Genomic DNA, 27,931 nt, shown 5'->3' with positions numbered 1-27,931 from the left:
GGGATGCCCAGTGTGAACAGAGCCAGGGTACAATGCTGTGTCATTGCTGGGATAGAATGTGGAGGTCTGGAGGAGTTCCCTCGTCTGCACAGCTCAGGGCACACTGGCAGCTCGCCATGACAACATGAATGATGGCTTTGTTCAAGATGCACAAACCACGGGGATGCAATAATCACCTTCCCAGCCAGCTATGCAGGGGACGCATGCGCGCAACACCGAGACAAGGAAAGTATATCGGAGGCGCGGCTCCCAGCTGGTGGGCGGTGCTCCAGTGGAGTCATATGATCAGGCAGCAACAGACCAGCTGACAGGTAGAAACAGACGGCGGTGGGGCTGCGTGTTGGTCCAGATGGGACGGAGGCTGAGCGGGAGACCCGGGGATCAGCAGATGACACAGACGCCGCTCGGAGAGACACCAACACATCGCCATGATGGGCTCTCTGCACCGGAGCCGCAGCCTGAGTGATAGTCCCAAACCTTCCTCAGGTAGTGACCTCCTCTCCCCCTCCATCTGCAGGACTCCTAGAGATGTGTGTGTGGACACCTACAGAGGATGTGCTGTGCTAGGGCTCCCCCCCCCCGGAGTGCTGTGCTAGGGCTCCCCCCCCCCCGGAGTGCTGTGCTAGGGCTCCCCCCCCCCGGAGTGCTGTGCTAGGGCTCCCCCCCCCCGGAGTGCTGTGCTAGGGCTCCCCCCCCCCCGTAGTGCTGTGCTAGGGCTCCCCCCCCCCGTAGTGCTGTGCTAGGGCTCCCCCCCCCCCGGAGTGCTGTGCTAGGGCTCCCCCCCCCCGGAGTGCTGTGCTAGGGCTCCCCCCCCCCCGGAGTGCTGTGCTAGGGCTCCCCCCCCCCGGAGTGCTGTGCTAGGGCTCCCCCCCCCCCCGGAGTGCTGTGCTAGGGCTCCCCCCCCCCGGAGTGCTGTGCTAGGGCTCCCCCCCCCCGGAGTGCTGTGCTAGGGCTCCCCCCCCCCCGGAGTGCTGTGCTAGGGCTCCCCCCCCCCCGAGTGCTGTGCTAGGGCTCCCCCCCCCCGGAGCGCTGTGCTAGGGCACCCCCCCCCCCGGAGCGCTGTGCTGGGGCTCCCCCCCCCCGGAGCGCTGTGCTGGGGCTCCCCCCCCCCCCTCCGGAGCGCTGTGCTGGGGCTCCCCCCCCCCCCCCCCCCGGAGCGCTGTGCTGGGGCTCCCCAGCACAGCTTTGCATGTAATGAGTCTATCTCATATATTAGTTTCACCTTTTAAGTTGCATTACTGAAATAAATGAACTTTTGCACGATATTCTAATTTTTCGAGTTTCACCTGTATGCGGCCGTGCGGGCCACGTTTTGCGCGAGCACAAGAGCCCATTCATTTGCATTGACTCGCATGACTCGCAGGGAAGAAGTCCCTGCACTTCTTTGGAAACCGCAGCCCACATGGGAACCAAGGTTGGGTATGAGTCTATCTGCATGGCACATCTTGACTTGGCAATGTTTGCCCGCTCTTCCTTGCAAAACACCCCAAATCTGCGAGGAAATCTCCTGTGCAGATCACTCCATAGATTTTCCATCGGATTCAGGTCTGGGCTCTGGCTGGGCCATTCCAAAATTTTCATCTTCTTCTGGTGAAGCCATTCCTTTGTTGATTTTGGATATATGCTTTGGGTCGTTGTCATGAAAGATGAAGTTCCTCTTCATGTTCAGCTTTCTAGCAGAAGCCTGAAGGTTTTGTGCCAATATTGACTGGTATTTGGAACTGTTCATAATTCCATCTACCTTGACTAAGGCCCCAGTTCCAGCTGAAGAAAAACAGCCCCAAAGCATGATGCTGCCACCACCATGCTTCACTGTGGGTATGGTGATCTTTTGGTGATTTGCAGTGTTTTTGCGCCAAACATATCTTTTGGAATTATGGACAAAACGTTCAACCTTGGTGACCATAACAGATTTTCCCACATGCTTTTGGGAGACTTCAGATGTGTGTGGTGTGTTTTTTTTTTTTTTTTTTTGCAAAATTTAGCCGAGCTTGGATGTTTTTCTTTGAAAGGCTTCCGGCTTGCCACTCTACCTCAATGCCCAGACATATGAAGAATACGGGAGATTGTTGTCACATTTGTCACACAGCCAGTACTTGCCAGATAATCCTGCAGCTCCGTTAATGTTGTTGTAGGCCTCTTGACAGCCTCCCAGACCAGTTTTCTTCTCGTCTTTTCATCAATTTTGGAGGGACGTCCAGTTCTTGGTAATGTCACTGTTGCGCCATTTTTTTTCTCCTCCTTGATGACTCTTCACTGTGTTCCATGGTATATCTAATGGCTTGGAAATTCTTTTGTACCCTTCTCCTGACTGATACCTTTTTAATAATGAGATCCCTCTGATGCTTTGAAAGCTCTCTGCGAACCATGGCTTTTGCTGTAGGATGCCACTAAGAAAATGTCAGGAAAGACCTACTAGAACAACAGAACTTTATTTGAGGTTAATCGGAGGCACTTTAAATGATGGCAGGTGTGTACTGACTCCTATTTAACGTGATTTTGAATGCGATTGCTTCATTCTGAACACAGCTACATGCCCAGTTATAAGAGGGTGTGCACACTTATGCAACCACAAAAGATTTCAGTTTGTTCAACTTAGTTGTACAGTTTATAGGTTACATTAAGGGTGGAAAAAGTTCTGAAATGTCTTTGTCTCATATTTATTTTACATCACAGAAACCTGACAATTTACCAGGTGTCTTTTTTTATATCCACTGTGTGTGTTTATTTTGATATTCTGTATCTTGTTACTTTCTCATGCTTCTCTCCATTCTACCTTTTTGCTTGCAGCTGAACGCCAGCGCCTCTTGTCACCATCTCCATATTATGGCTCTGCGGTGTGTGACGGGGTCAGTTCGGAGGAGGTCCGGCTCCGGCGTCGGCTGAAATATTTTTTCATGAGTCCGTGTGATAAGTTCAGAGCCAAGGGAAGGAAACCCTACAAATTGGGCCTGCAGCTTATCAAGATCTTTATGGTCACTGTGCAGGTACTGTTAACTGTTTGCTTCATTAGAACTGTTCTTGTTGGTCTTTTATGTAAAATAAGTTACATTAGACTACAAAGACCCCAGTGCCATTCTAAAAATAAACAACTATTGGTCAACACAAATGTGTCTGTCTTACCCCCTCCTCCCTTTTTGGGGACTCCCTTTTGGGTCTGGTATGAATTTTAAGGGGAACCCCATGCCAAAGTTTAAAAGGAAAAAAGATAATTAGCCTGGCAGGCCAGGAAAGGGTGGGAACAAGCAGGCACCACCATACCCCCCTCCCCCCTTCCCTGTGAATGAGTATGGGGTATATAGCACCAAAAAAAGTTAAATCCGTTATTAAAAAATAAATGTGTCCCTGATGTAATGCAAATCCAGTGTCAATCACCATGAGCGCCAACTCGCACAAAAAAAAATCCAGCATAACAGCCACTTCTCCCCGGCTGGTAAGTAAAAACATGGGGATGGGGGGTCACCCAGTGATATTACTGGGTGACCACTCCCAATATTACGTCATGCACAGAGGGAGGGTGTGTCTCAGAGTGAAGCCATAGGGGGCATGGTCACTGGGTGGTCTTGCTGGTGGGGGGAAGCGACGGGACCGGCTGTGTTGGACAGGCGGCAAGATTTTTTTTTTTTTTTTTTTTTTTTTTGTACAGGTCCAGTGTTCGTGACTTGACACTGAATTTACATTTAGGGACATTTGTGTTTTTAATAAAGCACACTCATATTCATTCCCATGGGGAGGGTGGGATCTGGGGGGCCCCTTCTTAAAGGGGGTGTAATCCTACTGTAGATTAATATATGGCACACTCTGTATTGTTATGATTGGCTGAAGTTGCAAGCAAGTCCTTCTAATAATGAATCTGAAAAATACAAACTGATTTGGAACAAATATACAAAATCAATTTTCTTGTCCTGCACAGCTCTACCAGTGGGTTGAATTCACGGTGGATGGGGGAATCACTCCCACTGTGCCATTGAGTTCTGACAGCGGGGAGCTTTCCTAGCTATAGCTGGCAACACTATTCATTCGGGAAATACCTAACAGGCTGGGTTTCTTTTTTTTTTTCCCTAATTAAAAGTCAGTAGCTATAGAAGGTATTGGGGATAGGGAGATGAATAAGCAGCACTGTCACATTTGTGTAAAGGTCTGCTGTAAGTATGTGTTCAGTTTCTAATGACATACAATTTGAAGTTTTCCTTGTCTGATAGGCTAGCCATAGTAAACCAGAAGCAGAGCCTATATATAGAATGTGTGACAATAGAAACTCTCATTTATATAAACTTTTTGCCATGGTGTTAAAACCAAAATTAAAATGCTGCAAAGTTGGCAACAATTTTACTTGTAGCATTCCTGCCCCCATTAGCTGCTGCAGAGATCCCTAAAGTTCCTACTAAAATATTGGCTTTCTGAAAATCTCTATTTGCACATGATATGGCAACCTCTTCACCCACACCAATGTCACATAGCTTGGTGCTGGCATAAAGCCATATTGTGGGAGGCATGTGAAGAAGACTTGCATGCCTCATACCCAGAGGCCCCTTATTTCCCTGCAGGAGTGGACAGGGACATTAGGCAAGTTAATACACTGGAAGGTGGCTTTTGGTGATAATGGTGAAAGGTTTACTTTCAGCACAATAAACTCCTGGGATATTGATCTGGTCAGTTAAGTAGCAGAGGGGGTTGTTAGTATTAGCTGCTTTGGTGTTAATGAAATTACAGGTGCACTAGATGGGCAACAATAAGACTACCTTGAAAACAGGAATGGTTTTACAGGTGGAGGCCACTGACCCTTTTATTTATTTATTTTCCCTACTCATCTTTTCTGACTGTTTTTTACTAGTTTTGCATTTGGCTAGCATCAGTGTCACTACTGGTAGTGTGAGGTGATACCTCAACCTTACAGAGGTTGTGGCACAGGCAGTCCAACTCCTCCAGGATGGCACCTTGCCAGAAGGTTTTCTGTCTCCTAGCACAGTCTCAAGAGCATAGAGGAGATTCAAGGAGGCAGGCAGTTACTATAGGAGAGCTAGACAGGGCTGTAGAAGGCCCTTAACCCATCAGTAGGAGGAACAGGATGAGCATTGCCAGAGCCCTATAAAATGACCTCCAGCAGGTCACTGGTGTGATTGTCTTTGACCAAACAATCAAAAACCGACTTCATGAGGGTGGCCTGAGGGCCCAAGATCTTCTAGTGGGCCCTGGGCTCACTGCCCGGCATCATAAATCTCCGTTAGCATTTGCCATTGAACACCAGAATTAGCAGGTCCACCACTGACGCCCTGTACTTTTCACAGATTAGAGCAGGTTCACCCTGAGCACATGTGACAGACATGAAAGGGTCTGGAGAAGCCGTGGAAAACGTTATGCTGCCTGTAACATTGTTCAGCTTGACCATTTTGGTGGTGGGTCAGTGATGGTCTGGGGAGGCATATCCATGGAGGGATGCAAAGACCTCTACAGGCTAGAGAATGGCACCCTGACTGCCATTAGGTATCGGGATGAAATCCTTGTCCCATTGTCAGACCCTACGCTGGTGCAGTGGGTCCTGGGTTCCTCCTGGTGCATGACAACGCCCGGCCTCATGTGGCGAGAGTATGCAGGCAGTTCCTGGAGGATGAAGGAATTGATACCATTGAATGGCCCCCATACGGTCGCCTGACCTAAATCCTATAGAACACCTCTGGGATATCACATTTCAGTCCATCCAATGCTGCCAGGTTGCACTTGATACTGTCCAGGAGCTCAGTGATGCCCTGGTCCAGATCTGGGAGGAAATACTCCAGGACACCATCCATCATCTCATTAGGAGCATGCTCCAATGTCGGGCATGCATACAAGCACGTGGGGGCCATACAAACTACTGAATATCGTTTTCAGTTGCTGCAATGAAATCTCAGCAAAATGGACTAGCCTGCTGCATAATTTTTCTCTTTGATGGAAATGAAAATCAACCTATAGATGACTGAATTCAAAGACACCCTGAAAATCAAACAGTGGGGTATCCTTAAGTTTTTAACAGCCAGTCCATATCAGTGTAGATATATTTCCCCATTGAGATCTGATGTGTTTTCAGTGTTCCTTTATGTTTTAGTAAGCAGAGTTAGTTTTTTTTATTAGATAAGGGGATTGGTGTCTTCATGCTGATACAGCAAAATAACTTCCCTTCATAGACGTAAAAGCAGCTTGCAGCTCTTGATAGGGTTGTGTGTACTCCACCCTGCCGCCTCTCTTGGCAATGTTTGAGTGTACAAAAAGACTTTTTATTAACACTTGTTCAATCTTTGTCACATGTGACCATACATTACTCCTCTGTATATTGCAGCTAATCCTGTTTGGCCTCAGTAACCAGATGGTGGTGCAGTTTAAGGAGGAGAACACAGTGGCTTTCAAGCATCTTTTCCTAAAGGACTACACTGATGATTCGGATAAAACCTATGCGGTCTACACCCAGAACGATGTTTACGAGAATCTGTACTATGCTGTGGATCAGGTTAGCATGACAGATAATTGCATTGTCATGTGGGAGGTAGCTGTCTGCTGCAGATGAAAACACAAACATAAAAATCAGTACAAGGGACATAACTTATAGTTTGATGTGTCCCTTGTGTTTTGATTCTTCTTGTTTTTGTTAATCTTTCTTTCCTACTCCCTGGCCCCATAATCTTCTGGGTCGACTGGGGTTGTCACAACTAAAAGGCTGTCAAAAGCTTTCATCAAGTGAGCTAGACTATACCTGTCCTTTCCCGTCCAATCGCGATTCATAGAAAGTTGTACTACTGCTTCTATAAATGACACAAGATTTAGAAGATCTATGAATAGAGGTGGCAGAGCTATCGGTCATCTGCTCGTTCTCCATTCTGACATCCTTTGTCATTCACACAAGCTGTAGTAGGGCTCCTATGACTGGCAGAAAGGGCAGACATAAGTGGGCTTTTTTGGTGAGAGCCTTTTAGTTGTATTATCCCCCATCACAGCAGGGGATTACTACTAAAGGAAGTAGTCTGATTTTTATTTTTGTGTTGCTAGCTAAATTTGGGCTTTTAATAGACGTTGTGGACACAACTGCCACGTTTTATAATCTGGAATAACACATATCACAGGCATGCATATTTTTTTTTTTTTTTTTTTGGGTACACTATGAAAATCGGAAGAAAAATTACATAGAAGAAACAATTGTTCGCTTTTCGTATAGTGTATACACAACTTTCGACATCTAATTTAGACTTTCTAAATCAGTGGTTCTCAACCTTCCTAATGCTGCATCCCTTTAATACAGTTCCTCATGTTGTGGTGACCCCCAACCATAAAATTATTTACCCAGTAATTATAATTCATGAAGTGTCATTTTACCTCCAATACTGCTGCTTTCAACACAGCACCGGCTTTCTACACAGTAGCTGCCAGGGGCGGACTGACAACTCATGCGGCCCCCGGGCAATAGGGGGTCATGGGGCCCCTGTGTCCTTGCCCAAACTCAAAAAAGCCTATGAAAAAGGTACCAGGAGCATCTCATGGGGCCCCCTACTGACCTCAGGCAAGGCTCGAGTTTCCAAATGGTCAGTCCGCCCCTGGTAGCTGCTCTTTACACATCGGAAATATGTGTTTTCCGATGGTCTTAGGCGACCCCTGTGAAAGGATCGTTCAAACCCCCCCCCCCCCCCAAAGGGGTTGTGACCCACAGGTTGAGAACCACTGTTCTAAATAATACATTCCAAAGGGACAAACAAATTTCGTTTTTTTTTTTTTCTTGTACAATATTCCCTTTTGCAACCTTTTACTCTAAAATTGCAAGCTAACTTCCTTGTGTTTTCAAAACCGACCGCATGCCAAAGTGGTATTCTAATTGCCTTGAAAGTGTCTGGTTACCATCCACATCCCTTTTTTTTTTTTTTTTTTGTTTATATTCATAAAACATACCTGTATTGTACATCTTGTATGTAAACCATTGCATATATTTATACAGCTTTTTTTTCCTTTTTTTTTTTTTTTTTCTCCACAAACAGTACCACTCCCTGCCTAACCAAACCACGGCTCGCTATGCTTACGTTCGACCCTTCAATAAATCGGCACTTTCTGTCTGCCAGCAGTATTATCGCAAGGGCCACATTGATCCTGCCAATGATACCTTCAATATTGATCCAAAAGTCATAACGGGTAAATGTTTTTTTTTTTTTTGTGTCTGTTCAGGTGGTAAGCAGTAGCGATAGGCAAGCAAGTTGCAGCAAAAGGGGCCTTTGATTACATTTGGCAGTTAGTGCTAGCTGTTAACTGGCTTGGCTTGTCTACAGCATTGTATGACCCTAGAAACTGGCAATAGTGTCATTGACATTTTGTGCATTTGCACTGAGCGGATTTCCCTGCAAGTTAATTTTTTTCCCCCCTACATAAGTTAACCGTCAGGCAAAAGAAATTCAAAATACACAGATTAAATAACAAAAAAGGGAGCCTAGTGACCTGTCTAATTTTGTATTCCTGTCTATCCAATGCTGAGATTAACACATCTCTGCCACACAACACTGCAAGGTAGAGGTCAATGGTGGTGTTGTCTTCCCACTCCTAGACTTGATAGCTTGACAGTAAAGTAGCAGCAGCAGACTGATGAGGTCATGATTCTACTCTCTCCTATCACCACCAAGTTTGTTGTTAGTACATCTGCATGCAGCATTCCTGATTGACCCCAATCCTGCTTCTCCCTCTTCCAGTCTGAGTGCTGCTGTATAGGAGATTGCAAAAGGCTGATTTCAAGTACATACCATGGCTACATTTGAAACATTTTTTTAATTTTATGATTTTAGAATGTGTATTTTTATACCTGTAAATAAGATATGCAGCGCTAATAAAGTTAATAGGAACAAGTGGAAAATTAGAACATGACTAGCATAATAACATATGTGAAAGAACTCAGTCCATATCGCATGGTGAGATAAAGTGATAGGTGCAATTGTCCAAATAATCCATGTTCAGAGATAATCGTGACTCTTGTGATCTCGTGATTGTACAAATATTGCACTAACCAGATAGCGCAAGAGATGCGCATGGAGCAATTAAGACCCGCTCCTGGTGCTCTGGACTTGTGATATTAGGAGGATGTCATCTGCAGGTTGGCCACCAGATGTCATCAATCCAGGTATATTCGTAAGTCATCCACCAGAAAGATCATCAGCGGGGGAGGGGGTGATCACACATCATTCCCAACCAAACGGAACCTTCAAAAGCGGGCTCCCATACAATAGATGAGACCCAGAGAAGCTTCTGATAGTGTAGTATATCTTTAATAAGCAAAACATATAGCACATACAGTTTAAGGATAAACTTGCATCCAAAAAAGAGTCTGGCCACCAGGGTGTCAGTCAGGATAGCCTTGTGGTATGGGTACACAGGTCAGGGGCACCTTTCTAACGCGTTTCGTGTGAATAACACTTCCTCAGAGGGAGTGTGCCCATGGTAAATGATTGTGCTTATATAGAGTTGTAATTGGCGCGCAATTGTGCATTCCCGCGTCGCCGATTCCGGTTCGCGCATGCGCACTAGTGACTTAGCGGCCATTTTCCCAGTGATTTGAGTACATAGACGGAAATCAAACTTTCGCGCATGCGCAGTGAGCGCTCGCGGCCATTTTCCAAGAGTTCATAACTAGGGAAGGCATTCGCGCATGCGCAGTGAGCGTTCGCGGTTGCCATTTTGTTGGTGCCACAGTGTACACATACTGAAAAGCCTCCTGAGCAGACGCCCCGCATCAGGAGCACCGAGGATTCTCTCTACTCCCTTTAACCATAAGCTCACAATGCATTTTATTGAGGGTGAGCTTAGGACATTAAAAGCATAAAATATATGGAAATAAAAGTGTATATAAATTATATAAATGCTATAAACATGGACTAATGGAGATTAAGGGTAGTGACATCTGGTGGATGGTTAGGGTATTTACTCCAACATGCCACTCAACCTATATCACTACATGATTAATAGGAACAATATTCCGCTGGCATTAATGTGTAATATACATGTAATGAAATGGTCTTCCCACCATTGCCAGAAAATATATTCATAATGAAATCAAAAATTGGATTGGATATCCAATCAGAACAATCCATAGCAAATAAATAGGTTAATACTGGTCACTAAAAACAGTACTATGAACCATAACAGATTAGCGTTTCCAAATCTCCCCAAACGAATGGATGCAGATAGTTAAATATATTCATATGATAAAACAACCTTATATAAAGCTAAAAAGGTAGGAAAAAGTAACCTCTTTAAAATTTGGATGAATAAAAATAAATGTGAAAATGAACATAAAAATCGTGAAAGAAAATATATCAGAGACTGGTAGCAATCCAAAAAGCCTGTCCCATACTAAGATAGTTCGCGTATGAATAATCGACTAGTATAGTGATCGAATGAATAAGCCACCCGTATAGAACACCTTGACAGTAATAAATTTAGCTGGTATCGATGAAGCAGTTTACATCTAGCTCTACGTTTAGCCCTTGTGGTGCTTGGGTGTGTAACAAAAAAATCCACTTCGTTTCTAGCATTGAAACGGCTCTTCTCTTATGTGTGCCTCTCCAATTCTTATTAACAATGTCAATGCCTGTGAATTTTAGTGCGTGTGGGTTCCTGTTATGATGTTGGCGAAAGTGCATGGACAGTGAGTGATCCTTAAAACCTTTTTTGATGTTAGATAGGTGCTCACGCAACCTGTCTCTCAATCTCCTCGTCGTTCGTCCTACATATTGCTTACCACAGGTACAACTCAGGAGATATACTACATGGGAACTGTAGCAGGTAATAGTCGATTGTATGTCATAGGATTGGCCAGTTATGTTCGAACTAAAAGTTTTCACAGATCTTTTGTGAATGCCATTAAAGGTGCATAACATACATTTATTGCAAGGAAAAAATCCCTTGGTGTTGAGGAAACCAAATGTAAGAGGCTTAGGGGGGTTGACAATATTAGGAGGACAATACTACACTATCAGAAGCTTCTCTGGGTCTCATCTATTGTATGGGAGCCCGCTTTTGAAGGTTCCGTTTGGTTGGGAATGATGTGTGATCACCCCCTCCCCCGCTGATGATCTTTCTGGTGGATGACTTACGAATATACCTGGATTGATGACATCTGGTGGCCAACCTGCAGATGACATCCTCCTAATATCACAAGTCCAGAGCACCAGGAGCGGGTCTTAATTGCTCCATGCGCATCTCTTGCGCTATCTGGTTAGTGCAATATTTGTACAATCACGAGATCACAAGAGTCACGATTATCTCTGAACATGGATTATTTGGACAATTGCACCTATCACTTTATCTCACCATGCGATATGGACTGAGTTCTTTCACATATGTTATTATGCTATTCATGTTCTAATTTTCCACTTGTTCCTATTAACTTTATTAGCGCTGCATATCTTATTTACATGTTCTCATTTGGGTCCCAAGGTTACCTTTTATGCTAGCTGCTTTATTCCTACGTTCCCAGCGCTCTATTATCAACTTATACGTGTATTTTTATACCTACTTGGAGTTCCGCTTTATATCTGTTCTAACTAAGCTTCATTATGTAACCAATTCAATACCGGGCACTTTCACCCCCTTCCTGCCTAGGCCAATTTTCAGCTTTCAACTCTGTTGCATTTGAATGACAATTGTGTGGTCATGCAACACTGTACTCATATGAAATGGGTTTTTTTTTTTTTTATACAGATTTCTTTTGGTAGTATTTGATCGCTAGTGGGTTTTTTATCTTTTTGCTAACAAAAAAAAATACTGACCAAAAGATAAAAACAAACACTTTTCTTTGTTTCTGTTATAAAATTTAGCAAATTATTTTTCTTCTTCACTGATGGGTGCTGATGAGGCTGCACTGATGGGCATGGATTACCAGTATAAACAAATCACTGACCACTTTGCCGGGTATCGGCTGTCTCCAGCGTATGAGGAAAAGACTGCTGATAACTGGCAAGTCTGTTTACATGTGATCAGCTGTGATTGGATACAGCTGATCACATGGTAAAGTGCTGCTGTGATTGGCCCTTTACCACGATCTGTGATCAGCTTTGTCCAAAGGACACAGCAGTCAAAGTGCCACAGTGTTCTGGGAGGACATCTATAGATGCCCTCCCAAAACAAGAGAACCACTCTGTAGCCATCTTTCAGTTATAGTGCGGAACTAAAGTGGTTAAAGTGTTTTAATTTTTTTTTTTTTTTTCTGAAAAGGTAAACCCTTTAACCTCCCTGGCGGTATTCCCGAGTGTAGCTTGGGGTAAACTTTCAGTACCAAAAGTGGTAACCCCGAGCTACACTCGGGATTACCCTGCAGCGTTGCTCAGGGATCCCTCTTGCACTTGCCTTGTCCTGTGCTCCCGCGATGTTCCCCCTGCAGCATCCCCAGCCATGTCCTCCGGCCGATGCTGGCATCAGTCTTCCGGGTTTCGGTCCCTGCAAGCGTCGGGACATATGGGGGGCGTAACCAGCAGGAAATTCAAAAATTTTAAGTGACATTCACTCAATACACTAAAATCACACAGTAAAACATTACTGTATCAAACCATTTCACATACATTTTGCCCTGTGCCTGCATTTTTACTGTTCTTTCTGCCTGGAAACTGAGAAATGTCCATGGCGCCCAAAAAGCATCCCTTTAGGTCAAAAGCGGTTTTAGACCAGCTAGAGAACAGCGATAGTAAATCAGAACCACTTGCAGAACTGAGTGATGATTCGTGGGGAAATTCATATTTGGGCACTGAAAACGATTCTGCGACTAAGCTCAGTGATGTGTGAACTTGGCGCTATATTTCAAATTGTAGTGCTTTTGGTTTGATTACTTTATTGAATTAAATGTATTATATTTTTTATGATTATTTTATATTATTTATGATTTTGTGTTTAAAATTTTATCATACCTGGGATGTTTACTAGACTCTTGTTCGGACAGATTTCAGTGAGTTATTCCTAAAAATTACAGGTCTACAATAAAAAAAACTACATATTTCCATTGAAAACCATGTGCCACTTTGAGCACAGAAATACTGACATAATCAGACCGCTAGGGAAGTTAAGCCCTACTATGATTCTGAACAAGAGTGTTTTACTGTCGTTCGTGTCTACAACACAATGTAAAATTCAGGGTCAAACGCTTCAGGCTTAAGAACAATTAACAAACACACAGAACAATTTTGAGTTGTAGCTGCTTCAACCACCATCATGTGTCTGGACTGTAATTCATTGGAAGCCAAAGAAAGGCCCCACAACACAAGAAGGCTGTATACATAGCAGGGCTATTCCTGGAGGAAATTGTATAGTGGTCCCTAACTGCATCCATATTTTTTCTGAAAGAAAACTATAGTCTGAGGATTTTGTTGTAATTATACAGTATATGTGGAATAACCAGCTGTGGACACTGGGCAATGCTACACATGCCCACAAAAACTTAATTGAAATACACAGGATGTGTGGTATGCCCTATCTGTTTTTCCGTTGTATATGCTGGCAATTCCTGGGTGTCAATTTTAGGCTAGATTCACATCTGTGGACACATAGGAGAACATGGAGGGCTGTTTACAAGCAGTGAAAAAAAAAAACACGCCTGATGCCCCTAAACTTGGCTGCAAAAGTGCCCTGAGTGCATGCGGCCTAATAAAAAAAAAAAAAAATTATATAAATGAACCCTTAATTCACCCTAATCCATCCTAATTTAACTCCTCCTTCTCCTTCCCTCATTAATCATTATTTTCCTGCTGATTTTTTTATTTTTCTAATCCTTATTAGATTATTAAATGAATATATGATATGAAAGCCTTGTTTCTGATGAACAAAATTACTTTATTGCTTTGTTATCTTGAATAACGACTAAGTTATCGGCTATTAAACAGTCTTTAAAAATTGCACTGGCCCATAGGGAGTGTACAGGTGTGAGAGCTGAACTAGCTAAATAGGTCTCTGATACAATTATACTGCCTCTTTGTTTTTTGTTTTTTCTCCCCCCTTCAGATTGTATATACACAGATCCCGATGACCTCAGTCAGAGCTACAGAAATTTTATCATAAAGTTTCACAAGTAAGTGTAACTCAGTATTTTTCTTAGTCACATGATATGCTGCATTAATAACATTAGCCCGATATTTGTTCTCCAGTCTCCGTTTTTTTTGAAGGCTAGTTAGACAGTAACCACTTTGAGCTCTGAAAGGTTGTACCCTTTTCATGACCAGGCCATTTTTTGCTATTCAGTACTGTGCTATTTGAACTGGCAATTGCTCGGTCATGCAATACTGCACGCAAATTACATTTTTATATATATATATATTTTTTTTTTTCACACAGATTATTATACAGGATTGATATAGCGCCAACAGTGTTTGCAGCGATTTACAATTTTTGGTACAAGAGGAAACAGAGGGCCCTACAAATAGCTTTCTTTTGGTGGTATTTGATCACCACTGGGATTTTATTTTTATTATATAAATGGGAAAGAAGACCGAAAATGTATTTATTTATTTTTTTTAAATCTGTTTTTAAAACCTTTTCAATAGAATTATCAAATTTTTTCATATTTTTAGGGCAAAATGTATTCTGCTACATGTCTTTTGGTTAAACATACACACACAAAATATTTATAAAATTTTTACATGCTGTCACCATCGCATTGGAGTCTTCAGATGACTGGTGTGGTGTAATCGGGGACACTGACTGACGCCGTATGATTGATTTATTTAAAAAAAAAAAAGTGTAAATTTGTAAATGCATTCTAAAAATATATATATATATATATATATATATATATATATATATATATATATATATATATATATATATATATATATATATATATATATATATATAATAATTTTTTTCATCAGAGTAGTTCAGTGTCACCATGGTAACACTGCATTTTGGGTGTGGGGGGGGGGGGTGTTTATCAGGGATGTGTTTTTTTTTTTTTTTTTTTTTGTAGTTTTTTTTGTTTATTTAAACACTTTGATTGCTGTTACAACAAAGATCATTGTACCACAATGCTTTCAACTGTCATGAGTTTCATTCATAACTTTGATTTACTAGTGATTTCTGATTTTTGCTACATCTAATCACATGGTGCAGGGTGCTGATGTGGGCCAATCACAACTCACTAGTATAAGAAGCAGAGCTGCTATGAATGAGATTCATTCATAACCACTTTGTTGACATTGTGATCACATGATCTCTGGGCCTCTCAAAACTGAAGAAAATACAAAAGAAGTGTGTGGTGTTTTTTTTTTTTTTTTTTTTTTTTTTTTTTTTTCCCCCCTCTCCTACCCATCCATATGTATATAATTCCAGACACATCATTGAAGGCATGCTCTGCATGTAAGTGTCTGAAATCGGAGCTTGTAATGTTGAGTGAAACAGGCTATGCGTTAGTCATTCCATGAGCACCCCCTTTTTTTTTTTTTTTTTTTTTAATATGCATGTTAGAGAATTAAAACTAGCCCTTGATTGTGTGTGTTTTTTGTTTTTCCCTCCTCTCAGACTGATAAACATCACGGTACAGTTTCAGTTAAAGGCTATAAATATCCAGACAATTATTAATAATGAACTTCCGGACTGTTACACCTTTGCAATCACTGTGAGTACCAAAGAATAAGCACTTAATGCCTTCTTGCTGAGACATGAGCATGTTAATTACCTGTTATGTATTTTTTTTTTTTTTTTTTTCCTTACAGATCCTATTTGATAACCAGGCACATAGTGGCAGGGTGAAAATACAGCTAGCCAATGACGCAACTATTAAAGAATGCAAAGATCCCAGTGTGTACGGTCGAGGTGAGCATTCCCTACTGTAAGCCTTTAGTTTTGCTTTCCAGATAGAAGTGACCCTAGTCCAGTTCCCAAGTATTAGAAAAAAAAAAAAATTTTTTTTTATTTAGGTAGTGACAGAAATTAAATTTAAAAAAAAAAAAAAAAAAAAAAAAAAAAAAGGCCTTTGGATATGCCTAAAGGAAACCAGGGGATGAGTTGAGGAAACGTTACATCACAACTAGGAATTCTTTTGGTTTTTATATTGGATTACCTAATGCTAGGAAAGATTAAACCATTGTTGGACCAGTCTGCAACAGAATTCTATAACTGGGACAGTCTTAAGTAATCTTTTAAAAATGGTAGTTTTTTTTTAAAGACACCCTTTCAGGTCCCTGTAAGAGAGGAGCTCTTCCTCTATGGGACCCATGTCTTCCTCAGGACTGCAGACTTCTCTGTTGCATGCCATGTTTCCTTCTGCTGTCCCCCTCCAGGACTCAGCAGCGACATAGCTTTTAGAGGAAAAGGTTCCACAGTAATGAGCATAGCAGGGAGCATGAGAGGAAGAGGCCATAGCAAGAAGCAGGGAGCATGAGAGGAAGGGGCCATAGCAAGAAGCGGGGAGCGTGAGAGGAAGGGGCCACAGCGGGGAGCGTGAGAGGAAGGGGCGCCACAGCGGGGAGCGTGAGAGGAAGGGGCGCCACAGCGGGGAGCGTGAGAGGAAGGGGCGCCACAGCGGGGAGCGTGAGAGGAAGGGGCGCCACAGCGGGGAGCGTGAGAGGAAGGGGCGCCACAGCGGGGAGCGTGAGAGGAAGGGGCGCCACAGCGGGGAGCGTGAGAGGAAGGGGCGCCACAGCATGGGGTGCAGAGCACTGGCATCTTACAGATTCCATACTCAGCTATTCGTCTCTTCCACCAGGTGACAACCACTCTCGGTTGGCGTTTGATGTAATTGTGATCCTTTCTTGTGTCCTATCCCTAATCCTATGTGGACGCTCCATCCTACGGGGCCTGAGATTGCAAAACGTGAGTTTAGGTTTGATGTAATATTTTTGCCTGAAGTTATTCTGTGGCCAGGTTGTAGACTTTTCAAGTGTTTGCATATTCTTAAGCTGTAAATGTGAATTACAACAAGCCACTGCTGACCTCTGTAGCTGCATGTGCTCTGGTACATTTCGTCCTTAACTGGCACAACAGAAGTGCAGACCCTTTTTTTTTGTAACATAGCTCACCCTGCACCCCCCCCCCTCCCAGAATTTCTGCTTTGTTATTAGTTTGTTGACAGGCCTCTTGAGTTATTGTTGAGCTAAGCTGCTATGAGGGAGGCTGGGCAGGGTGATCCAACGTGCTTGGAGGGTTGCTTCAAGGCTTCACTGCTTCTGGTCTGAACTTTTAAAGATAAGTTTGCGCCACAGTTTCCCTTCTGGCAGCTTGATTTATTGCAGTTTATGATCAAAATGAGACCTTTTTTATTTTCCAAAAATAATCCATACACACCCACTATTTTAATAGCCTTGTAATCTGTTCTTCATTCTATAGTTTCTTACTGTGTTTTACTTCTTCTTTGTAATATCCTTTTGTAAGTTCCCAGACATCTTCTCCTCCTTTCTCACCCCCCCCCCCCCCAACTCTGTACCATTACTGCATCAATGAGGGAGGAAACTGCTTTCCTGACCTAGTATTGATTGCTTCATATCAATGTCCCTATATTTGCTTAGCCTTCTCCAATATTACATCACCGAACCCTGTGTGCATGGATTTAATTTTTCTTCATAGTTTGTGCTTTACTACATTTTCTAGTTTTAAAAAGCTTCTTTGTACTCCTTTTTTTTTTTTTCTTTTTTTTTTTTTTTAACACATTATTTTTTTTACTTGGTTCATATGACAATTTTTGATATGGTGGCCCTACCTTAGTCTTTGCTTATGTAGTGTATAGATCTGCTCAGACAGTAGGTTAACTTTTCAGTTGCATGCATTTATTTTTTTATTCTCTCTCTAGGAATTTGCAAATTTTGTAAGTTCCCGTCACGCTCTCAGAGTCTCTGTATCTGAGCGGCTAGAGTTTATAAATGGCTGGTACCTGCTGCTTATCATTAGTGACATTCTCACGATATCCGGAACTGTGTTGAAGATTGGGATAGAGTCAAAGGTAAACTTTTTTGGCAAATCCTCTTCACCTCCTTTTTTTAAAGGGCAACTGGATTGTAAATTCCTCTCCTTACTGTTATCTGTACTGAACCACTGAATCAAGACCTGTATGGAATCCCTTCTGGATCAGAAAGTCGTTCTCTTCCATCTCCCTGTTAACTGCTTTGTTTGTTTGAAAGTTTGTGAGGACATCTGAGTACCTGGGTAGTTTGATGTGTAGGCTAGTATGATATATTATGTATATTAACAATAGTAACCTCAGAAAGGGCCAGACTGTTAGAATGCTGAAAAGTTCCAAGAAACGGGAAGCGTGTGCATATTGTGCTCTGTGCCATGCTTTCACTTATTTTGCTGGTTTGCTTTATAGCTCTAACTGTGCTGTTCATAGGCCCGACCTCAAATAAGCAGAGACCTTGACCAACCACAGCATATGCTGGGTGGTGCTCCTGTCCTTCACTGAGCCTGTGGAGTGTGTGGCCTTTTCTCCATAGACCTTAATGGAGAAGTTGGCTATATTTTTTGAGTCTACTAGGAAACTGCTTCTGTGTTTTGGGACCATCAAGAAAAGGGCACTCATGGGTGGTACCGCATGTCCCACGCACATGGAGCGTGGGAAGGCTGCTGGCCTGACTCATGGTTAAGGTCGCATGCTGATCTGAGGTCCGAAGTAGGGTGTGTTAATGGAAAGGTTGAGCAGTCAGGGTAACACAGTTGCAACTAAAATCTATTACATCACATTTGTACACTGCAAATATCCATTCACCAGAAAAGCCCATTCAATATGAAGTTTTTCAAGCTATTTTCAGCAATGCCCTGTTATTGTCTCTGAAACATAACGGTTCAATCTCCCTGTGCAACTGTGGCCCTCCAGCTGTCATGGATCTACATGTCCCATGAGGCATAGAAAGGCTGACAGTTGCATCATGACTCGCAGAGGCATGATGGGACTTTTAGTTCCACAACAGCTGGAGGGCCATAGTTGGCCACAGTTGCCCACCCCTGCCCTATGCTAAAGACTATCTCTTGATGTAGTTTTTATGTGATGTGTGTGTGGGCTGCATAGGTCTGTTTAACTTCTCAATAATCCTCAGCAAGCATATGCGAGGGATCTGGCCAATAACTTTTAGGATTTACTGCCCTCTGAGCCATACATTGCACATACTGTATATGATTTGGTTGTTCATACATGTGCACAAATGTTATGTGGTTTTGTTGAAGGGGTTTAGACCTAGAATGTCAGCATTTGCTTTCTGCTGCTTTACACACAAATGAACAAATCCTGTTTTATGATTTCCATAACTTTTTTTTTTTTTTTTTTTAAGACATTTGCCAGTTATGATGTCTGCAGCATTCTTCTAGGCACCTCCACCTTGCTGGTTTGGGTAGGGGTGATCCGGTACTTGAGCTTCTTCCAAAAGTATAATGTGAGTATAATGTTAACAGATCCTTCATAGGGCAGCTATTTTGTATGTAGTATTACGGCCTCTTTGCTAACCATTCTGTCTGTCAAGTTTGAATGGTTAGAGGCGCAAGTGGCATAAAGGTTGACTATTGGTACAGCTTATGCAGATGGGAAAAGGGGAAAGGCTGCTGCAGCCACCACTTTTGGAAAATTAAAGCTGAAGTTTAAACGGCTTATATTTTAAAGGAGTAAAAAAAAAAACGGTTTTATTACATACCTCTGTTGGACCCAGTGATGTCATCACTGGGTCTCTTTACTACTTTGTGCTGTGCAGGCAGATCATGGCTGGTTGGAGGTGCTGCCAGAGTGCTGTACATACAGTAGCTTCCTGATGAAACATCACAGCACTCTGCCTCAGTACTCTTCTCTGGAGCCCTCAGCCCTGATGCAAGTTAGTGGGCTGGGTCTTTGGAGGAGTTATGAAAATATCAAAATACCTTGATGAGTGGATGTCAGAGGGACAACAATAAAGAACCATACTTTAGCCAAAAGTGTAAAAAAAAAAAAAAAAAAAAAAAATGTGCCTTTTACATGCTTTAAAGTGTTACTAAACCCACACCAGTAAAATCAGTCTGTATATGCAGTAAAGCATGCTTGTTATACTCACTGTGGAATTTAAGGGGTTAATCCTGTGCATTGTGCAAAAAGGCTATTTGATCTTGACTTCTCTGATCCTCCCCTTCTTCCAGTGTCCCCCTCTTATCTTCTGATAAGACATTTTGTGTGAAGTCGCTAGCAATACACATTAAACTGAGCATGCGTAGAGAGGGTGGGGTTTTTTTTTTTTTCCTTTCTTTCTTGGGAGAGTGCATGTGATCAGCACTGTCCAGACAGAGGTCAGGGGTTCTGCATCCTCCTAGAGCAAATAAACTCCTTCTACAAGCTTTAACCAGTGCCCTGCTGGACACTGATAGAAGTCACAAAACTGCTCTAACTGCTGATGAGAAAAGGTTAGTTAGTGTTTATTTTTACTAAAGTAATTGCATTCCCATGTTGTGTGTACTGTGGGAGACCAGATATAGTGAATGCAGGGTCTGGGGAGACCAGATATAGTGAATGCAGGGTCCGGGAAGAGCAGATATAGTGAATGCAGGGTCTGGGGAGACCAGATACAGTGAATGCAGGGTCCTGGGAGACCAGATACAGTGAATGCAGGGTCCGGGGAGACCAGATATAGTGAATGCAGGGTCCGGGGAGACCAGATATAGTGAATGCAGGGTCCGGGGAGACCGGATATAGTGAATGCAGGGTCCGGGGAGACCGGATATAGTGAATGCAGGGTCCGGGGAGACCGGATATAGTGAATGCAGGGTCCGGGGAGACCGGATATAGTGAATGCAGGGTCCTGGGTTTAGTGACACTTTAAAGAGACCTTGTCACCAAAGTATACACTGAGGTTTAGTAAAGGTAGGCACTTTACTAAAGCTTCCTCTTTTAGCATCAATATATTTTTTCCAGTCAGTTGAGCTCTGCACCACTTCAGGCACTTCTAGAAATGTTGGAGGCTCTGTCTCCTTCATAGCTTTCTGCTTGCTTCCACTCCCACATGATATCAGTGGTGCTCAGGTGGATGAATGTACACCTTCATGTGACACTGCTTTTGCAGCAAGCTTTGGCACCTGCAATACTTCTGGAAGTGTTTGAAGGAGCTAAAAATGTTAATTTTTTTTCTTGAAAAATGAAACTAATTGATACTCAACAGGGAATATGAGTGTATCCCATAGGATTTTTAAAGTCTGTGACTTTCATACAATGTCATCCTTGTGTTGATTTGTCACTTAGGCATTGTACTTGTCATCTGCAGATTCTGATTGTTACACTCCGAGTGGCTCTTCCTAATGTCATCCGGTTTTGTTGTTGTGCTGCTGTCATTTACCTCGGGTATTGCTTCTGTGGCTGGATTGTACTGGGACCCTACCATGTCAAGGTAAGTAGATGCCATCAATCGGGGCTTAAATATTCAAGTCTAGACCTACTAGCCAGGCACAAACCTTACTCTCCACCAGTTACCCCACCCAACCTTGCCCAGTTCCGCCCCCAACCACGCCCCCTTAAAGCTTTTCTAAATTACATTTTCCTTTAGAATAAAGAGTCCAAAATCTAAAAAAATGCAATTATAACAGTTTTATTATGTCAATTTAAACATAACCGCAATAGCTTAATAGCAATAGGGTGCAATCAAAATATCAACTTTTACAGCTTTAAACCTGTAGTAAACATTTTGTATTTTTTTTGTTTATCTCCTGCATCTTTAAAAAGACTTTAGTAACTAAAGTCTCTTTTTAAAAGATGTGTTTTAGTTTACAGAATTATATATAATGTTTCTTTTATATCCTTGTGTATATAATTATATATTAGGTATGATATTATGTCTCTTTTATATATAATATGTCTCGTGTTCCCCGCGGTGGGGGAGAGCGGACCTCTCCTGCACCTTTTTCCCTCAGCGGTGCTGCCAGTGTAATGGCAGTGCCGAAGAAGAAGTTGGAAACCGGAACTCGGCTTCACAATAAGGTTTGGAGTACAGGTGCAGCCGCTCCATCTCTGCTCGCCACACCAGGATTTCCCCTCACATTGGGCAAGCGGCTTTTTCAAGCCCTGCCATCAATCATTTGGTCTGTTTCTGCATCCCCAACTCCCTTCATGATGGCCAGTATTGTTCTGTTCCTTATTGTACTTTGGTTGTCCTTCCTCGTTCATTTGTATAAACCTGAAGTAATCCACTTCAACCAGCTAATAATCCTTTCATTATTTATATCTTCAATCAAAAAAGGGTTGGCCCATATATCGTAATTTTTTGGGTGGTGGTTTTTTTTGTTTTGTTTTTTTTTTTTTTCTTTTGATTTCTGATGTTTTAGCTAGGAAAATACACGTGGGTTTTTTTTGTTTTTTTTCCAACCTCCGTCCCCACTGTGGGGGGTGTTGTTTTGTTAATTTTTTTTGTTGGTACACAATTCACTTGCTCACCAGGCCTGAAAACCCAGCATTGTCGAGCTGTGATCTGCCTCTCTGCTTGAACACTGTGTCCCATGCTGCAATCCAGACATCAGGAGCCCACTGTCCGTTCCTGGTTCAGGCAACCTGACCCACTCTGGCCACTGTATGGGACCTGAAGAATCCTGGAATATGCATATCACGTCCTGCATACTTCAAAGTGCAAGGGATGTCAGTTGCCCCTAGGGGAGAATGACAGCCAGGGGGCAGGGTATACTACAAACATATATTGTATAATATTTTTTTTTTTTTTTAGTTTTTACATTGTGGAGTGGTAAGAGGGCAATGATGCCTAGTGCATCTGATGAGTGAAGGGCTGCTTTAACCATTTCCATACCGGGCACTTTTACCCCCTTCCCTCCCTGGCCATTTTTCAGGTTTCAGCACTCTCACAGTTTGAATGACAATTGCGCGGTCATACAACATTGTACTCAAACTAAAATTTTATAATTTTCTTCACGCAACTAGAGCTTTCTTTTGGTGGTATTTAATCTCCGCCGGGGTTTTTATTTTTTGCTAAATTAACAAAAAAAGACCGCAAATGTTGAAAAAAAAACACGTTTTTCTTCTTTCTGTTATAAAAGTTTGCAAATAAATAATTGTTCTTCATAAATTTAGGCCGAGATGTATTCTGCTACATGTCTTTAGTGAAAATAACCCAAATTAGGATGTATTATTTAGTTTGTAGGAAAGTTATAGAGTTCACAAACTATGGGATAGATCTGAAAATTGACCAATCCTGAAGTACTGACAGCCAATCTAATATCTTGAGGTCCAAGAATGTCAGAACAAAAGGATATCCCCCAAATGACCCCTTTTTGCAAAGTAGTGATTGGTCACAGCAGGTCACATGGTACCGGCAACGGGGGCCGGTACTCAGATCTGTCATTTGCCGTGTCCGAGGTACATGGCTGGAGACAGATCGCGCGGCTCTGCAAGCGCAAAAACTGCGCATGCCCGGGAGTACGCCATATGGCATCCATCTGGAAATCTACACCATTTTGCCGGCCGCCAAATGGCTATTGGCCGGGTGGCTATTGGTTAAAGTCATGCTTGTGACAGTTGAGTATCATATGGGTTAAAGAAAACCAAGGGTTTTTCAGAAATTGCTGTCATTAGCCACAGAAGTCCTTTTGCAAGGTGCAGAACTACAGGCAGTAAAAAGGCTTAATGTTTGCAAAAATGGATAAAGAACAACATTTTGAATCTGGTGCATGTACTGTGTCCCCTTGGGTGCGTGGTTATCACTTTTACATGTCATTTTTATTCAAATCTTTTCCCAAATATCTTATCTACCTCTGTATCCAACTTTTGAGGGTCTGGTCACTTTCAAGTATATTATTTCAAATAGTGAATATAGTGTTCAGGGGTAGGCAACCTTTTTGAGAGGTTCAGATCTACCTGGAGCACATGGAAGAAATCAGAGATCCTCGGGGTGTGGCGCCCTTTAAAAAAACAAAACTTTACTATCATGCTCCCAATAAAAAGACTACTGCAAAACACTAATGTCTTCCTCAAGCAGTGTCCTCTTCCCCCCCACCCCCCTTCTGCACATCACCACCCACAGTAATATCCTTTGTTCCCTATAAAGTCACCACTACCTCACTATCCCGCCCCCCTTCACATCATGTCACCATTCACAGAAGTGTTCTCTGTCGTTTGGACTTTCTAAACAAAGGGCTAGTTTACCGTCTTTCAGACTAGGTGGGCCAGACTGTGGAAGAACATAGTCTTTGGTGTCACTGAGAGGAATAGGATTACATCATTTTTATATTTGGGGAGGAATTCTAACCCATTGTTGCTATCAGCGGAAGTAATCGTGCCCCAAGGGCTGAATAAAGGCAATCAAATGGCCATAGCTTGGAAACCGCTGTTTAGACCATGTTACCCCGGAAGCCCAAATTTCTGTAAGTCTTACACATGTTAAGGAATTCATAAAAACAAGTCCTTTCTGTACCCTCGCATGTCATAACAATCTGCAGTGGAAGAGTATTCTGTTTGTCTGGTTCAGTACTGTAGATGCATATTGGCAGTAACCCCCCCCCCCCATTACAAACTAGCACAAAGATCTTGATTACGTTTTATTTAGGAAACAAAACAATTCTGTATTTTTGGTCTACACAATCTTTCTAGATATTCTAGAGTTCTTCTTAATGCCCTCTAGTGTGTGTGTGTGTGTGTGTGTGTGTGTGTGTGTGTGTGTGTGTGTGTGTGTGCACTTTAGGTGGCAATTTATAGGTAGTAGTGTGTGTGTATGTATGTTTGTATATTTTATATAATTTTTTTTTTTCCTATTTTGTAGTTCCGTTCACTCTCCATGGTGTCAGAGTGCCTTTTCTCCCTTATAAATGGGGATGACATGTTTGTTACCTTCTCAGAGATGCAGAACAGCAGTTACCTCGTATGGATGTTCAGCCAACTTTATTTATATACTTTCATCAGCCTCTTCATCTACATGGTGCTCAGTCTCTTTATAGCTCTGATCACTGGGGCCTATGAGACAATCAAGGTAAATACTGAAATGTTGAGTGGGCTGGATGATGGTTATCAGGTTAGGTCTAATAGTCATCTCTGTTATTAGTTTCAGAATGCAGGAGAAGACCGGGTCTCACCTCTCTATCAGTACATAGCTGAGTGTAAGGACACCCCCAGCTCTGGGAAATTCAGATCTGCCAGCTCAACAAACTGCTCCATGTTATGCTGTTGTTGTGCCAATCCGTAAGTATTATCATTTTTACTCCTAAACAATAAGCTTTCAGTTGAGGTGTGGGTTTTTTTTTTTTTTTTTGTTTTGTTTTATGAAATGGGTCCAATGTATACATCAATAAGGCTGTGATGGCACTATCAGACCTCTCCACATATTGGAGAGATCTGATCAAGATGTGAGGTGTCTGTCAGCTGCCCCAGGGACATGGCCAGAGCATTCCAATACTACTGCTCCTGACAGCGCTTCCTGGGTGCAATCATTCTGGCATTAGAGGCCAGAGCATTTCAGTGCTGCTGCTCCTTAGACCACCTCCTAAGGATCAGTGGATGGGATCACTACAGTATAAGAGGCCAGAACATTCCAATGGTACTGCTCCTGGGAGCATTTCCTGGGTGGGATCACTACTACATAAGAGGACAGATCATTCTAATGTTACCGCTCCTGAGACCACTACCTGGGAGGGATTACTTCTACGTCATAGGCCAGAGCATTCATCAGCACATTTTTTTTTACAGTTTCCTTCGCCCCGAAAACTGAAGTTTGAAATTTGTGCTCCGGTTAATTATCCATATTTATATAGGGAGAATATATTCTGTAGTATTTCAGAACACAATGATTGATGTCCTAAACCAAAGGAGCCTACATTCCAATGTCCTTACCACACTGTGGATTATGGTTTCCCTCTCCAGTTTTCAGAAATAGTTTTTGATAGTTTTCAATGGCCTAGCATGCAATCTTGAAGCAAAACGCACTGGTTGAAATTAGGTCAGCAAATCGCCAAGCTGCCAAATCTTTCAGTAGCAAAAGACATAACTAAAGGGAACTATAGGTATGCCACTGATGATTCAGAAGGCTGTAGCTTGTCAATCAACACCTGGCCACACCTAGTCCTGCCCACTGTTGTCTGCACTGACAGCATTGACTCTGTTGCTGAAACCCTCCCACTGTAAGCTGCAGTGTCTGGAAGAGGGGAGAATGTGAGGGACAAATGAAGGCGGTTATGTCTTAGGAAAGTTAACCCCCTCCCGCCAACTCTTCCCAGCACATTAAGAGCTTTAAAGTGCCAGGAGGTGGAGCTAGGCATTTGAGTCATGTGACCACTGTGATTGGCTGTCACATGATTCAAAAACTCCCAATCGCTAGAATGCATCTGGAACGTTCCGCCCCCCGCGCTGGTGTCCTGGGAGCGCACAGAGCACATGCTCTCAGCACAGAAAAGTGTTTACATAGGGCCGCATATATGCAGCCTCTCAGGGTTAAAGCCCACCTGCCAATAGCCTCACATGTATGTGCCCAGTCGGCAGGAACAGGTTAAGGGTTGAGTTTGCTTTTGGAACATGTTACATGTTCTATCCATATATAGGGTCGACCATGTTCCAGCTCCCGCAGCCTCTTCCATGCCCCCCCCCCCCCAATACCACATGCATTGTGACAGCAGGCAAAGGCTCTTCTCCTATCACCCACTGTCACAATTCAAAAACCACCCACATGGCTGCCTCATTCATTCACAGTATCCTATGACTGAATGAACTACAACTACCATCAGCCATTGCACTTGACAGCTTGTTCTGAATGGACTGCAAGGCCGCTGATGAGCAATCTTTTAGTTCATTTACAATTCATTTTAGCTTTATGAAGAAGGGATGGGCTGAAAGCTGCAGGGCTTGTCTACAGGAGCCTGACGTTGGACCCCTGATCCACAGATCTCGAACTTTCCAGGCTCCTGCATTTTTATTAAAAAAAAGCACTTTTTTTTTTTTTTTTTTTTGCAAAACGTGCATTTATTTTTTTTTCTTAAAAGGAGGTTTTGTTTTCAGCTTTAAAGGGCTCTTACATCACTTTATGCAGTTTTTAGGGATATTTATATTGCATTTAATCATAACATTTGTTGCAGAAGAGGACTTCTTCCCTAGTTTGATCTACTATATTTACTATAAGTATTTGGGGGACTGGTTTGGATATATCTAATTAAACAAATTTGCTGCAAATCAAAGATTGTGAATCTGCATACTCTCCAGGCATTCCTGAATTTTCCATTGCTATACGCAGTCACAAAATGCGTGTGACTGGTTTTACATAACATGTTTCTGTATTTAATTGTGGACTTGGTTTACTTTATTCCAGGGCATATTGGGAATCTAAAACATATTGGATTTTCCAAATATTCAATCCGTATTTGTGCTTCGCCCATTCCTGCCATAGAATGTTTGTCTCATATGGTTGCTTTTTTCTGCCCACATTACCTGACATCACCTATCTTCTTTTCAGAACCGAGACTGAAGAAGAGGCAATAATTAACTGAAGCTGTTCTTTTTAACATGGACATGGAAGCAGAAGATTCCTAAATACTGGATTTTGACGATTTGATTTCCATTTAAAAGATCACTTTAAGTGACTTTCCGTTTTAGGTTTAAAGCAAACAAAAAAAAAAAACTTTTTTTTTTTTTAACTCCAGTTCTGCCTTACGGGTTGATGTAGACACATGGGAGACATAGCCAGGCAGCCAAATTCTGTTGGTGATGAGATAATTATGTAGTCAGTGTATGTTTTTTTTATCAGGGGTTTTATTTATAGTCATGGTTCGCTAATGTGATGAAGAGGAGGTGCCTGGAATGAGGAACGATATGTATAGAGTGAATGAGCTGTGGAAATTGATAGCGAGCATTAGAGATACAAATAAGTGACCAAGATAAATGCACAACTGGACAATGATGCCAATACAAACCGTTTTTATGTTTTTTAGTTGAATAACCAAGTGGCGCTTTTGTTTTTAATATTTTTTTTTTTTTTTTGTATTTATTTTTTTTTTTTCTAACTAATGCTCTTTTATGAAAATAAAAAGTGTCACGGTCTTA

The 27,931-nt window shown here is 42.4% G+C and overlaps 1 protein-coding gene across 1 annotated transcript; it reads left to right on the top strand.

The window, feature by feature from the left end:
- The first annotated feature begins 271 nt into the window (after nucleotides 1–271).
- MCOLN1 (mucolipin TRP cation channel 1) lies at nucleotides 272–27,931 on the top strand. Its single transcript, XM_089661254.1, has 14 exons — nucleotides 272–486; nucleotides 2,791–2,987; nucleotides 6,317–6,484; nucleotides 7,998–8,148; nucleotides 13,987–14,053; nucleotides 15,499–15,595; nucleotides 15,693–15,792; nucleotides 16,685–16,791; nucleotides 17,765–17,914; nucleotides 19,236–19,337; nucleotides 21,180–21,302; nucleotides 24,672–24,878; nucleotides 24,951–25,087; nucleotides 27,345–27,931. Exons 1-14 carry the CDS (start codon nucleotides 429–431, stop codon nucleotides 27,376–27,378), a joined length of 1,698 nt encoding a protein of 565 aa, XP_089517380.1. The 5' UTR covers nucleotides 272–428; the 3' UTR covers nucleotides 27,379–27,931.

The sequence above is a fragment of the Staurois parvus genome, unplaced genomic scaffold (assembly GCF_062004578.1).
Source record: "Staurois parvus isolate SC_StPar_1 unplaced genomic scaffold, SC_StPar_1.0 ptg001328l, whole genome shotgun sequence".
Lineage (NCBI taxonomy): Eukaryota > Metazoa > Chordata > Amphibia > Anura > Ranidae > Staurois > Staurois parvus.
The sequence above is the reverse complement of the archived record's forward strand: the minus strand, read 5'-3'. Positions and strand labels throughout refer to the sequence as shown.